The sequence below is a fragment of the Podarcis tiliguerta genome (genome assembly GCF_965153285.1).
Source record: "Podarcis tiliguerta genome assembly, chromosome: 17".
Taxonomy (NCBI): domain Eukaryota; kingdom Metazoa; phylum Chordata; class Lepidosauria; order Squamata; family Lacertidae; genus Podarcis; species Podarcis tiliguerta.
The window spans coordinates 2190338-2204687 of record NC_139550.1 but is presented as its reverse complement, the minus strand read 5'-3'; the positions used below and the strand labels follow the sequence as shown (position 1 = coordinate 2204687).

The following is a 14350-nucleotide window of genomic DNA, read 5'->3' as shown; positions in this document are numbered from 1 at the left end:
GAACTATGGCACAAGTTTGCAGGGGATCCCAAATTTGGGGGTTCATGGTTAATGAAGCTTGCTCCCATCTCTGTTCTTTACTAGTTTCACAATGCTTTTTTTTTGTCACCAGAAGTGGAATGCCAGCTGGAACCTAATGGCCAAAGCAGTCCTCTGCCCGTTAGAAGAGATGCTCTTTCTATAGATTAACAGAGCACACACAAGTGCTTCACAAAGCAACATCCATCCTTAACATGCCTTTCACCAGTCTTAACAAGCAACATCTACGACAGCAGACCCCCCAACTATCCTCAAGGGGGGAAGGCTTCTACCACTCAGCTGGTTTCAGAAAGCCCAACCTCTCATTTTAGAGTTATACTACCCCACAAGCTACCTGGTTAACGTAAGTAATTTAATTGCATTTAAGCGCGGAAACTCCTTTTGAACAGTATGTACTTTCTGATAACTGGTTCCTACCACACTGTGCAGATCTCAATGCATCTTCCAGAATTGAAGATCCTGAAATTTATAACTCACTGGCTTCCTTGACAATTGTATGGAGGCCACCGGCATTGGTGTCATAGTCCAAAATAGTTTCATGGCACTGCCTACCTCACCATTAAGACAACAGGTCAAGGATTACTGGTATAGCAATAACTTGAGAGATTGGGGTAGGAGAGGACCAGAACGGCTTTAGCTGAGGTTGCACCCATTCTGGAAACAAGTGAAAGATAAATCGATTACCCCTTTTCTCCCTGCCAGGGCTCCTACACTGAACCCTTGTGGTTGAGGAGGAACTGCTGTCGACACTTCTTGCTGCATTTGACTCCTGAAGCAGATTTAGCTGGTCTGCTATGGATCAATTGCAGCATCCCCCTCTAAATTAGGGGTGAGCAACCATTTTGTCCCCGAGCAACAGTGGATGAGTGCTCAGGGGCGATATGCCAGTGACCTGCGCATATGCACACAGGGCTTTCAAAGCAGGGAGAGAATAATAATAATATTTTTTTATTTATACCCCGTCCATCTGGCTGGGTTTCCCCAGCCACTCTGGGTGGCTTCCAACAAAATATTAAAATACAGTAGTCCAAACATAAAAGCTTCCCTAAACAGGGCTGCCTTCAGATGTCTTCTAAAAGTCTGGTTGTAGTTGTTCTCTTTGACATCTGGTGGGAGGGCGTGCCACAGGGCGGGTGCCACTACCGAGAAGGCCCTCTGCCTGGTTCCCTGTAACTTGGCTTCTCGCAGTGAGGGAACTGCCAGAAGGCCCTCGGCGCTGGACCTCACCTTCTGCAGCATGATTTATGGGGGGAGGCCCACCCCATGGCTCTCCCAGAGTGCCTTTGCTCCCTGTCACATCCACACTTCCTGCCAGTTGCTTGGTAGGCTGGGAGGGATGCAGTTTACATTCAGAGAGGGATGGCTCTGTCTCAACATGCTCCTCACGGCCTGCCCTAAAGCTCTTTGGCAAGCTGAGAGAAATGTGATTTGTTTCTGAAATGAGGAGGGGAGCGCTAAGTAAAATTCAGCAAGGGGATGAATTCAGTGGCAGGAGGGTGACTTGGCCACATGGAGGTTATCCACAAGTGCTCTTAAGATTAGTGAAATAAGCACAAAAAGGCAGTTTTTGAAATTTTCAGTTTTCTTGGTTTCAGACTCGTTTCTCAGTGGGCGAATTTTCTCCTTAGTGATCAAACTGTCACATTATCCTGCGCTGGAATTTCAATGCTGCAACAAGAACTACAATGAAGTTTTTAACACAGCCCGGCTATCTCTTAACTTCGCATTGTTGCTGTTTTTCAAACTAGACCATGGCAGGCTTGGAATGGTGATTATAACATCATGACAGCCCTACAATGGTAAAATTATCTAGCAGCAATATCATCTTGATGTTTTTGAAGTATAAAAATTTCCCATCGATACTTATCAATATATATTTAGGCATCAACGTTTAACAATAAAGTTTAGTTCCTCGTCATTGTGGTTCTCTGATTTGGAGTTTGACAATATTTTATTTAACAGTGGAACGGGGAAATGAGCTTTCCACTGCATTTGTGCTACCACCAAGCAGTTTTACTAGAGAGAAATAGCTAGCCAGTCAGACTATTTCCCAGATTCAGTTTCTGTTTTAAGATAAGACATGAAGCAATAGGATGGAGCAATTAAGAACCAAATGCTCCATGAAGGGAATCCTGCCCATTCTTTTCACTCTCTGGTTGACATTAGTGGGGTATACTGAGCGATGTCTCATTAATGCTTTTGTGGCTGATGGGGCACATGTATCTGTTAACTAAAGGTAGAAGATTTAAATGTAACTTGCAGTACAATCCTATATATCTGCTTTGAAGTAAACCATCTTGAGTTCAGTGGGGTTAACTATGAAATTCTATAGAAACTCCCATGTAAGTGTGTGCCTCCTTATTGGTGGTTTTTGAGTGCCCTAGCTTGGATAAAGAAATTGGCATGCGAAAGGAATTATCCTGCATTTCAAGTTTGGAGAAATGAGCTTCAAGCTTCTAAATTCTGCCATTCATCTCAGACTCACACACCATGCATGAATAACCTTCACCATCACAATCTAATAGACACTCAGAAAACCCCCTTGATATGCAACACAATCACCCATCCCCAGCTCCATAAAGCTTTTTCACAGGCTGGCGACTCCTGAACTAAACCAAAGTGAGCCAAATGTGAGTAGTGGGTAAGCTTGCTTCTGTGAACAAATTAATACACACCTCTGCAGTTTATTCAAGAGCAGACAATGCAAAATGTCTTGAACACCTGAGACACATTGATAATGATGAAGGGAGGGATATTACTTATTTCCCTTCGACCTTTCAGTCCTGTAGCCAATTTGGTTTAAGAGCTAACACAATAATTTAGCTACTGGTTTGCATTTGGAATGTGGCCGTATGGGAGCATCTAAACAAGGTCTAAGCATCCCTTCTCAGAAAATGCATCACCACATTGCTTGACGGATGCATTCAGTGAATAAGTACATGCACCGTTTGAGGGCTTTTTAAACTTCTGTAACTCTTCAGTGAACTTTAGTTCAGAAAAACTTCAAAGGAAACAAGCTGAACCCAACAGGTATAATGTATCAAAACATTTTCTCCTCTCTGGTGTTTAAATTGCTTGAGAAACAACTATGAAGCTTAAATTGCAAAGGAAGATGGTAGACTGCAAAGAAGTTTTAATTCTAGGGATTAGCTAAACAAGTACATTTTGGGAAAGGCTTCACTCAACACATCTGCACCAAATTTTGACGGTGGTGGAGGAGGAGGAATGCTGTTGAAAACCGGCAAAAATACTGGTCCACTTGAGTGAGGGCAGGGAGTACCTGCCCTTACGATTTAGCCCTGGTGACGACTCATTCCCAAATCCAATGGACTGTGTGATGTGAGGTCACTACGCTGATGGGCAGGAAGAGAGGTCTGTTTAAAAGGTGCCAAGGCCACAGATCAGCGAAAGCAGCCGCTGCAAACAGTAGGTGAAATATAAGCTGGGGGGGGGGGGCAGTGCTTTTTGATCCTTCTCTGGCCCCTCCCTTTCGATTTGTGAGTGACAATCTGACGCAGCTCGGGTTAGGCTCACACCCCTCTGTGCTGGAGACAAAAAAACCCGCATTCTCCCGGAGCGACAAATCCAAAATGCCCCAATTAGACCATGGCAAGAATCATCTTCTGTTTCTTCTTTCTCTTCCTTTTTTTCTCCTCAAATCGGTCAGTAGCATCAGCAAAAAAAGTCACTTCATCTTTGGCTTCTATTTCTTTCTTTAGGAACTGCAGGCCGGCCATATTAAATCCCAGCACATCCTATAGACAGAACATAAGTAGACCTATGTAAGAAGCAGGGAGAGGGCAGACGTGGAATACTTTTGCCATCACTTGCCAACTTCAGTGGTTCTTTCCCTACTGTTCTAATACCAAACGATGTCAAAGACAGTGGGCAGGATTCAGCTAATGAACCCTGTCAGCTGAAGTCCCTGCAAGGACTCCCATTTGTGTGATGAGGCTTCCCCTCTCCTCCTCCGCCATGCCCCCACCCCCCAAATTGGCTCGGAGTGAGAACACACTACTCATAGATTGTGTAAATTTCCCATAGGTGCACACTTACTTACCCTCACTTGGCTGACTTTAGAGATGGTGGTTTTCTTCAGGTCCTCCATCACCTTAACAAGAAGCTGATTGGTTGTAATCCGTCCAAAGTGTATCCTAGGGATGGAGTGGGGAGGGAACCCAAAATTCACTGTCAGACTGCCAAGTTTTGGTTTCCAGACTAATCTATAAGATCTACTCTATTCTGGCCTCCTGGTTGATTAAGAGGTGCCCAGAGCGTCAGTGAGATGTTTCACACTCTTACAAAGGATCGACAAGATGACACCCTTCAATCTGAAGTGTTTCACATTGGTAAAGTAAAACAGAAAGTGGAGGGCAGTCATTTTTCTATTGAATTGTCATGTTAATTGATGCCAGGTTTGATGATTAAGTGACATATTTGATGGAGAAATACAGAGCTTATGAAAGACCCTTTAAGCTTTCTGGGCATTCTCCTAAGGCTATCGTGATGCCTCAATTTGCAGGGGAGGGGGAAGAAAACGGAGAGGTAGCAGAGCAATTCACACTGAAGTCTGGTTTTGCCAAGACCAGACCTAAACAGAGACTATGATGTCTTCTCCCTATACAAGGGCTGAAACAGAATTAAGGAACATGCTGCTGTTTGGCAACTCAGTTTACTGTCCAGCTGGAAATTACTATTTGAAATAAGTGACAGAGGAAGCCACTTAAAAGACAGCTCTGCCTGAGGGATTGAAGAGGCAACGGTTTGTCAACACTTGCCTATTAATAAAGTTAATGTCACTGGAAGCATTGAGAAAGCCTGTGCTTTAAGAATAAAAGGAAGTCTCTATGGTACCATAGAGCTCATTCACCTTTTGGTCAGAACCATTCAAGGTGCAGGGCTAGACATGACCAGCTTCAAAGCCAGGAAGCTTCCCTGCACTCTTTTCAGCCGGGGGGTTTACCTGAGAAGGAACAGGAGAGCTCGGCATAGCAGTTCCACCTCTGAACCCAACTGGAGGTGTTGATTGAAGAGCTCAAGGAGGTCGGGCACATATGAAAAGGGCAGCACCAGCAGAGATTCCTCCAATTCACTGTGACGAAGAGAGGAGAGTAAGGCATCTTCCCACCCCAGGCGTCAAGCAAGGCTGGGCAATTTCAGGTTTCAACATTTCAATGTATCACCAGCTAAACATCACAATACAATGATACATCACAATGTTGAAAAGGAAGGAGCATCGCCCAGGCCCTGCAAGGCACTCGGGTGAAACTGCCACCAGCACCCAGCACAAGGAGGAAGGAGACCGTCCGCCTGCTCGACCGGAGGAGGAAGGTAAGGTGTCGGCTGGCCGGCAAGCCCCACCCGTGATATACCGCTGGGTCAAAACACTTATGGCAATCTGACCCTCAAACCGATCCTGGATGACGTATCAATACATCGCCCAGGCCTAGCATCAAGCTATAATAGCAAGCCCTTATCAGTGGGATGCCTCTAACACAAGAGGGCTCAACTTTTCATACCAAGTGAGCCACAAGAGTACTTTGACGCTGAACCCATGGGCTGCACACTGCCTTGTCATGCAGAAGGGGGAAGCGCTGGGCTTTGGGAAGGAGGCATGAGGCTCTCGCAGTGTCCTAGAGTCCTCCCACCTCCTTCCCAAAGCTGGGGAAGTGCCAACTAGGCTTTGGGAAGGAGTTGGGAGAACTTCAGGATGCTGCCGGAGTCCTCATGCCTCCTTCCCAAAGTCCAGCACCTCACTTGCCTGGCATTGGGGAGGTAGTGTGAGGGTTGGGGGGTTGTCAAATGTTTTCGAGGGCTGCCAAAAAAAGGACTTGAGGGAGCACTTGGACCGCACGTTGGACCACCCTTCTCTAGCGCAAAGGTGGCAAGGCAACAGATTCTGCCAAAGCAAAGCAAGGCTTTTTCAACAGTCGCTTGGCACTGTTACTGCCTGGTTTCCCAGGAAGAAACTTCATGTGACCGATCAGCAAAGCAGGGATCATCTGGATGGAATGAGGCTTAAATGTCAACTCTTGCAATTTCTAGCCATAGCTCCGCCAGGACACAAACTTCCTGCCATTCCATAACAAGAATTGCTGCAGAAAGTTCGCTAATCGTTTTGCAAAGAAGTTGTAAGCAATGTTAAATACACTCACAAGTGCCAACCTCACAGTGCCTGTTTCCCAGTGGGAAAGGACCAGAGCTCAGTGGTAGATCCTTTGCTTTGCACACAGGTTCAGACCCTGGCAACTCAAGGATTCCTGCCTGGATCCTGAAGAACTGCTGCTGTCAGTCAGGGCAGCCAGTACTGAGCTGAGTCAATGGTTGGACTAAGTGCTAGGCAGCTTCCTATGTTCCTAAAGCCTGCACATATGCCTGCCATCTCCAGTCCAAAGCACTCTGGTGGCAGAGTACTGACTTTGGTCCTCACTACCATGCACTATAACTTACGACCCCAATAGTCAAGGACTCTCTGTAATGTACATCTCCAGAACCTGCAGATCTTATATTCCAGATTCAAATAAAAGGTAAAGGTACCCCTCCCTGCCCGTACGGGCCAGTCGTGTCCGACTCTAGGGTTGCGCGCTCATCTCGCTCAAGAGGCCAGGAGCCGGCGCCATCTGAAGACACTTCCGGGTCACGTGGCCAGCGTGACAAGCTGCATCTGGCGAGCCAGCACCAGTGCCGCACACGGAAACGCCGTTTACCTTCCCACTATAAAGCGGTACCTATTTATCGACTTATGGGACGCGGGTGGCACTGTGGGTAAAAGCCTCAGCGCCTAGGGCTTGCAGATCGAAAGGTCGGCAGTTCGAATCCCCGTGGTGGGGTGCGCTCCCGTTGTTCGGTCCCAGCGCCTGCCAACCTAGCAGTTCGAAAGCACCCCCGGGTGCAAGTAGATAAATAGGGACCGCTTACAAGCGGGAAGGTAAACGGCGTTCCGTGTGCTGCGCTGGCTCGCCAGATGCAGCTTGTCACGCTGGCCACGTGCCCCGGAAGTGTCTGCGGACAGCGCTGGCTCCCGGCCTTTAGAGTGAGATGAGCGCACAACCCTAGAGTCTGGCAAGACTGGCCCGTACGGGCAGGGGTACCTTTACCTTTACCTTATTTATCGACTTGCACTTTGACGTACTTTCGAACTGCTAGGTGGGCAGGAGCTGGGACAGAGCAACAGGAGCTCACCCCGTCACAGGGATTCGAACTGCTGACCTTACGATCAGCAAGTCCTACGCACTGAGGTTTTACCCACAGCGCCACCCGCAGGTCCCGATTCAAATACTCAACTTCAAATACCTTCTCACAGCAAACTGTGTCAACACATAAAATCACAGAACCGTAAAACTGTACGGAACCTTGAGGGTCATCTCGTCCAACTCCCTGCAATGCAGAAATCTCGACTAGATCATACATGACAGGTGGCCCTCCAACCTCTGCTTAAAAACCTCCCAGGAAATAGGAAGTAACTACTTTCATGTTTCATGAATGTGCATGCATCCTAAGCCCAGAGGACACACAACTTTGGTGTAACCATCTTATTCCAACCTCAGCTCCTCCTTCAGTCAAACCTATGAGCCATTCACAATACTTTGCAGCAGCTTCCGGGTACTCACCTTGACTTAACCTTCTTGAGGACATCCAGTACGTAAGCAGAAGGCTGCAAGAAAAGGGCAAGAATGGATTTCATTGCTAGCTGAAATTTCTTATGGAAAAATCTGTATCTCGCAACCATTTCTCTGGCTCTACAAAGAACTCCCACCCCACATCCCACTCAGAGTGTTGAAAGGTTTGGCCTGCAAACCAGTCTCAATGTCTCAGTTTCTTAAGACAATTGTTTTTTATCGAAACAGGCAGCAGCAGAATAATAGACGAAGTCAAACTAATCAAAACACTCATACCCCAACCCATGACAACTCCCCACCTCCCCTCAATAGCATTGCACACCATCTGGAACACAAGAATGCCAGGAAAAGGCAGCTTAACATTCCACATGTCTCAAAATTCCAGGAAGCAGCCCCACACTTCACTTACCGAAATATTGCCATATGCCTGGAGAATAGGGTTTACTGGAAGAGGAACCTGCAGGAAGAAAGCAGGCTGCAAGTCAGGCACACGCCCCTCTGTAGAAAGGCATAATGGTTTAAGTAATACTGTTATATTTATTTTATTGAAATGTGGGGGGTTTGGTATGTTATTACGTTTGCCCTTGTTTTGCTTTGTTATCATGAAATGTTATTGTTTTGCTATGTTATTATAAAGCTCCTTTTGTAGTGTTTGTTTAAAAAGTCTTCCTGTTTCCTTTGTTGTAAGCCACTTCGAGGATTTTAATTTATTTTTTTGGTGGAAAAGCAGCATACATATAAAATGAATACATGAATTGCACACCACACATCGTGAGATCACCAAACAAATGTGCTACCCTTTTTGATCTCCTTCCCTTTGATTTTTTAAAAAGTGTTCTGAGAAAGAAACTGGCACCACACGGTGCTGAACAGAACACAGACCACAACTCCTTCCTACCTCTTTTCCTGCTGCTCTACAGATCACTTTATGCTGTTCCAGCTTGGCTGTCTCTTCTCGGTACAGCTCAATGGCTTCCATGATCCGTTCAGCCTACAAACACAAAAATGGCACATTAGCAGTGCAACAAAGTGAAGGTGCTGTGATAATGCGGAGTAGATAGTTGAACATCCATTTGATTATGCACAAGAGGGTGGAATAATCAAACACATTTTCACCTGGTGAGACAGCTGAGGCACGGCCTGTGCACTGTCTCGCCAGAGTGGTCGAACTACGGCAATGCACTCACCTTTGAAGGTGACTCAGAAACTACAGCTAATCCAGAATGCAGCTGCCGGGATCCTGTAGCACCGGCCATAAAGGATCTACATAAAGGATCTGCCAGTACGTTTCCGAGAACAATTCAAAGTGTTGGTGCTGACCTTTAAAGCCCTAAATAGCTGCATACATGAAGGAGCATCTCCACCCCCATCGTTCAGCCCAGACACTGAGATCCCACTCCAAGGGTCTTCTGGCAGTTCCCTCACTGCAACAAGTGGAGGTTACAGGGAACCAGGCAGAAAGCCTTCTTGTTTGTAGTGCCCGTCCTATGGAATGCCCTCCCACCAGATGTCAAGGAAATCAACTCTTTGACTTTTAGAAAACATCTGAAGGCAGCCCTGTATAGTGAAGCTTTTAATGTTTGATATTTTATTGTGTTTTTAGTATTTGGGAGCCGCTCAGAATAGCTGGGGCAACCCAGTCAGATGGGCGGCATATCAATAATGAAATTCTTCTTCTTTTGAAGAAGGGGGGTGGCAGACTGCTGTAACCTCCCCTGTGCCCGCTCCACCTCTCGTGGCTTTAAGTGCCATTGAAACAAGAGGACATGCAAAATGCAGCTGAGAAAGTGCTGCCTTTCTCCCACAGCTGTAGAACTGCTAGAAAAATAAGTGTGGCGATCATCAAGAGGAGTTCTGCAAAGGTCAGCAACACATCTCTGTCACAGAAGACACTACTTGCATGTTATGGGCAATTTCCATCTCTCACTGAGGAGGTCGCTGAAGGCTAATTCAGTTTAAAAGCTGTGCTTCCTTAAGAGACACTTCCTAGCACTAACATGTAACCAGAGCTTTAAACAGAACACTCCAAGCTAGAGAGTCAGAAAGGCATCTTTCTTCCCTAACGAGTGCCCCACATTAAGGAACCTGGAGGGTCAAACTTACTGCCTTGACAGTTTCAATGGTCTTCTTTCCTGCTAACCCAGCCTCTCCCTGAGTCTCCCCGGGAACCTGAAAAGAAACAACAACAAAAATGGTGTCACAGCCTCTGCAACATCATGATGGACAAAGCAGTTTTAGCTCCAGTTTGCCACAGAACAGTTGTATAGGTCTGTGTTTGAATTTGAATGGTAACAGAACAGGAACGGTTAACCTGTCTCAATTTTCAGTGCAAAGCCAAGCTGGTGCAAAACATATTGCTTTGCTTTCCTTTGGACCACATCAGTGAGGCCGAGAGGGGTGGTCTTGACATCTGGGCAGCCCAGGACCTCCATAACCACTACCCAGGCTTGTGCCCCGGGGAGGGCACTTCAGTGCTGCTAATGCAGCAAAAGCAACACGGGAGGCAGCATTTACAAGTTACTGGTTGTTGCAACCACAGCAGGTGCTGGGATTCTTCACTGGTTTGACTTCACCCCCCAAAGTGTCTCTCAAGACAGACAGATGCCAACAACACAGTGCCAATATGTCTCCCTGTTTTATTAGCAGGGAAGAAATTATGAACCAAGTGACGCAAGGCATATAAAACAGCAACAGGTCTGCTGTGGTAAAATTATGAGCTGCTGTTGCTTCCAGACTAAAGTGGGTGCTGAGGGTTACTACTAAGGGCAATTCTCTCGTTTTATTTTACAAGATTTGTATACTGCTTGGTTGACAAAGACCACCTAAGCAGTTTACATTTTGCTCTTTTGTTCATGTTCTTCCACTACAGAAACACCAGAATGTTGTTGCACTGAAGCATAGCTGACCCTGTCTGGGCAATGCTAAATTCTGTTAAATGCAGTTTCATTTCCTTCCATATTCCATCAACTGAACTGTTGGATTAACAGCTAATATCTATTTAATTTGTTTAGAAATGTTAAGATCTCACTTAGAATCAAATACAGGGTTTTAGTTAACTATTATTCAGAGTAGACCCACTGAAGTTTTTGGACCTGAGTAAAAGTTAGTTGAATACACTCCTCAGAAAATCTTCAAGCAGTTAGCCTTCCAGCATACCTGCTTCTTGGGATCTGAAATAATCATGGTATTGTTTCCAGTGGGAAACTGCTCCTCTGCCTCACTCAAGCAGGAGGAGAGCAACATGACATGGTCCAGAAAAGGGTGTGCAGGAAGCTTGCTTTCCCCCTCCCCTGGGACTGCAAAGCTAGGGGAGGCACATTCTGGCCTCTACCATCTAGTAGGGGCCACTGGAAGGCCGCACTACCTGCCTCCCTGGAAAAACATCAACTTGGTCCCATCCATCATTCAATGAAGAAGCAGCTACTCTAATGCTTGCGTTCCTTCTGTATTACAATTGTGTGCCTGCAAGCAAGGGCTGTCTAGTATGTGTGCTGCGATGCTCAGAACATTTCTGGCGCTTTCTAAGTGGTAAGCCAAAATGCATATGATGGTTTTCTGGAAGGCAGATTAAGTGAAAATTCTGGCACAAACTAGAACTGAATGTTATTTTATTTACCAGAGCAAGTGTTCTAGTTATCTCCAAGCCCAATCTAATCGGTAACCCAAAACATGCATTTGAAATGTCACGCACAAACACAGCCAAGAAATGTGTGGACTTTCCATTGTAGCTGGAGACTCATATCTTGAGACTCCCAGGAAACTCCACTGCTTGACTTGGGAGCAAGAACATTGGAATGTGCAAACATATATTACTTACCACGGGCTGGTCCTCCTTTGCTACACTGTCTTCATACTCCATTTCTCTTTGCTGCAGAGGAAAATAATTCGGTTTGTCAGCATTAGCAAGCATTAAACACACCTGCTTCAAATTCAGAATACCTGAAGCAGCACATTTTCCAGTACATATCTCCTTCCCACGGTCTTTTTACGTCAAAAGTAACTTTAAAACAAACAAACAAACAAAAAAAAAGCATTGGAAAGAATGCCACAAAATATGGACACACAAATTTATTTAGTTATTTTTAAAAGGAAAAGATGCACAAGAACTGGAATCTGGATCCCTTTTAAGATTATGAGTGGATTCCAAAGGTACCCTCTTACACAGGATGACATTTCTTACCATCTCTCTCTCCTCCTCCAGAACAATGGGCTCCCTTGTCCTTTCCCAGAGACGCAACGATTTGTCATGAGAAGAGGAGACGAGAAAGTCTCCGTTGGGGCTGAGTGCCAAGCACCACACTTCCTGGTGATGCCCCTACAAATCAGAGGTGCAGATAGTGAGGAGCGAAAGGGGAGAGAGCATTCTGCATGATTTCTGCATGATATCTAGCAATCAACAGAAGCGACCACTGCTTCCAGACTGGCAAATACACACACATCTCCTTTTTTACCTCCAGGGTTTGGATATGCTCAAACTTATCAGCATCCCACTGCTTAATCTTGCGATCCTTCCCTGCTGTAAAGAAGAGGTGGGACTTGGGTACAAACTGAAGAAACATCACACTGAAGAGAATAAGAGAAAGATGTGGAGTATCAGATCACTACCATTTCCAACACAACATTCATAGCAACATTTCTACATTTCTCAGAGGTTATTTAGAAAGGGGAAAAGATACACGCAGCTATGACTTCAGCTGCCACTTCCTTCCCTTCTCCTGTCCTTATTCCTTCCCTCTGGAGTCTGTGGCTTCCATTCCAGAAGCCCAGGTGCTTTTAAAAGAAATACTAGCAGCCATGCAACAGCACTCAAGGAGAGCCAAGAAGTATCTGCTGCTGTCATCAGAAGCCCCATCAGCACTACTGATGCAGCATTATGTTGCATTCAACTTAAAAATGATCGGAGCACCAGGGATTTCTCCAGTGAGGTCCAAAGGTGATATTCAATGTTAGTCATCCTGAGAGTAGACTCACTGAAATCAGTGGTTCTATTCCAAGCATGACTTAACTAGCCATCACCAGCATTTTCCTTGAAATGTTTTCATGGGTTTTGTGAATAGAAAGGGCTAGCAACTTATGTGATGTCTTGAAGGGAAGCAAAAACTCAGGGCTAAAACACTGCGGCTTCTCTTTCCTACAAAAACTCAGATCTCAAAACACAGACACAAGCAGGGAATGCCTGCCCTGCACCCCTGGGCCCTTAAGCACCACAAGTGCAAATCCACAATAAGAAAATGAAGTGATGGACAGGAGGCAGGAGCTGATAACGCAGGTGAGCTGCACACAGGTGAGCTACATGCAGGCTGCCGGCCAGCCCTGTGGAGCCTCCTTTTATTGACACAAATATGCAAACCAGGCAGATACATTTTGGGCTGTGACCTTTACACATCTTCCAGTCCCGAGATCGTGGGGTGGTACAAAGTTTTTTTGGCACCTATTTCTACCGCGTCATTTCCCCCTTGCACAGTGTATGATGAAGGGGACAAAAGGTCTCAGGGACAAAGGTTACAGACAGGACACCGCAGACTACCGAGACCACAAAGGGTTAGACAGAGGGTACGATGTTCAGATAGCTGTGGCTTTGTCTGTTGGGGGAGGGGTGCCCCGCCCCCCAAGGTCACGCGGTGCAGGCAGACTGTGGCTGCCTGCAGGTGGGGAGTGGGCTTCCTCCGGACCCCACATCCCTACAAGAAAACCCACACCATACAGCATGATCAACTCACAGAAACATGATTAATATTCCTAACCTGGGAGACCGATGAATGGTGACAGAACTGTGCAGCTGAGGCCCTGTGACCTGCCCTTCCACTGAGGTGTCTGATGCAAAAGTTAAGGGGATGGAAAGAAGCGTTCTGCAGGCTCCAGACGAGAAGATTCAGCAAAGCCAACTTAACCGGTATTCTAGCCTAGAGCTTGCAGAATGCAGCCCCGTATGTTGGACTCCACGGAGGCTATGATAATTGTGAACTTAAGCACCAGAGAAACCTAGTTTTGGGGGCGGGGAGAAATGCTACACCAGGGGCATCTAAGTGCCTTTTGATATCTGCCCACCTGTCATCGTGGGCGAAGAGAGACTTGTGGCAATCTCCAAAGTCCAAGCCCCAGATCTTCACGTTCCTGTCAGCAGAGCCAGTTGCAATTAAAGCCCCATCCTATAGCAGAAAAATGAAAGAAAAGGGAACTCAGTTGTGGATGTGAGAGCATGATTACCCCCAGCTTCCATCTAGCGTCCTGTCAAGTAACACACACTTTTTTGGATCAGAACAAGATCTTGTGTTATGCTTCAAGGAAAGTGAAGCAAATTAATTTCTTAGCTCTCATCATCAGGCAGCCAACTCTAGGTGTCTTATTTCAGTGCACCTAATACGGGTATCCCTACCAGCAGGTAGGCAAGCAGCACTCAGGCTCCAAGAAGCTCTGTGTTACTCTCTGATTTTCATTACACCAGCCATTTATGCCCCATGGAATGTTCCAATAGACAAGCACTTCGATATTCCAATCAGTGCACATAACTTTCAAAAGTTAAAAGAACGACAATCTCATGTTGCTGCACACTGCCAGAGAAGATGAATCAGCCATTATTCAACTTTCTCATTGAAAACAGAATTTGAGAACTAGTTACATTGCCCAGATTCTAAATGTCTACACACCAAAGTAGGTATGGACACAGCTTTGGGCTGCCTTCAAGCTAACCA

The 14350-nt window shown here is 46.0% G+C and overlaps 2 protein-coding genes across 3 annotated transcripts in view; one reads left to right on the top strand and one right to left on the bottom strand.

The window, feature by feature from the left end:
* The window catches only part of SPAG17 (sperm associated antigen 17), a 73359-nt gene extending 71402 nt beyond the window's left edge, over positions 1 to 1957 (top strand). For both annotated transcript variants that reach the window (XM_083419189.1, XM_083419190.1), the window contains 2 exons: positions 245 to 382; positions 1635 to 1957. In XM_083419189.1, the coding sequence (XP_083275315.1) occupies positions 245 to 381 (137 nt within the window). In that variant the 3' untranslated portion in view covers position 382; positions 1635 to 1957. The remainder of the gene's footprint in view (positions 1 to 244; positions 383 to 1634) is intronic.
* A 1193-nt stretch (positions 1958 to 3150) lies between these two features.
* WDR3 (WD repeat domain 3) overlaps positions 3151 to 14350 on the bottom strand; it is a 29107-nt gene continuing 17907 nt past the window's right edge. The window contains exons 17-27 of the mRNA XM_083419656.1: positions 13707 to 13807; positions 12110 to 12221; positions 11839 to 11973; positions 11476 to 11526; positions 9762 to 9827; positions 8557 to 8649; positions 8068 to 8115; positions 7650 to 7693; positions 5003 to 5131; positions 4100 to 4193; positions 3151 to 3794 (exon numbers count right to left, since the gene is read on the bottom strand). Coding sequence (XP_083275782.1) covers positions 3639 to 3794; positions 4100 to 4193; positions 5003 to 5131; positions 7650 to 7693; positions 8068 to 8115; positions 8557 to 8649; positions 9762 to 9827; positions 11476 to 11526; positions 11839 to 11973; positions 12110 to 12221; positions 13707 to 13807 — 1029 coding nt within the window. The 3' untranslated portion in view covers positions 3151 to 3638. The remainder of the gene's footprint in view (positions 3795 to 4099; positions 4194 to 5002; positions 5132 to 7649; positions 7694 to 8067; positions 8116 to 8556; positions 8650 to 9761; positions 9828 to 11475; positions 11527 to 11838; positions 11974 to 12109; positions 12222 to 13706; positions 13808 to 14350) is intronic.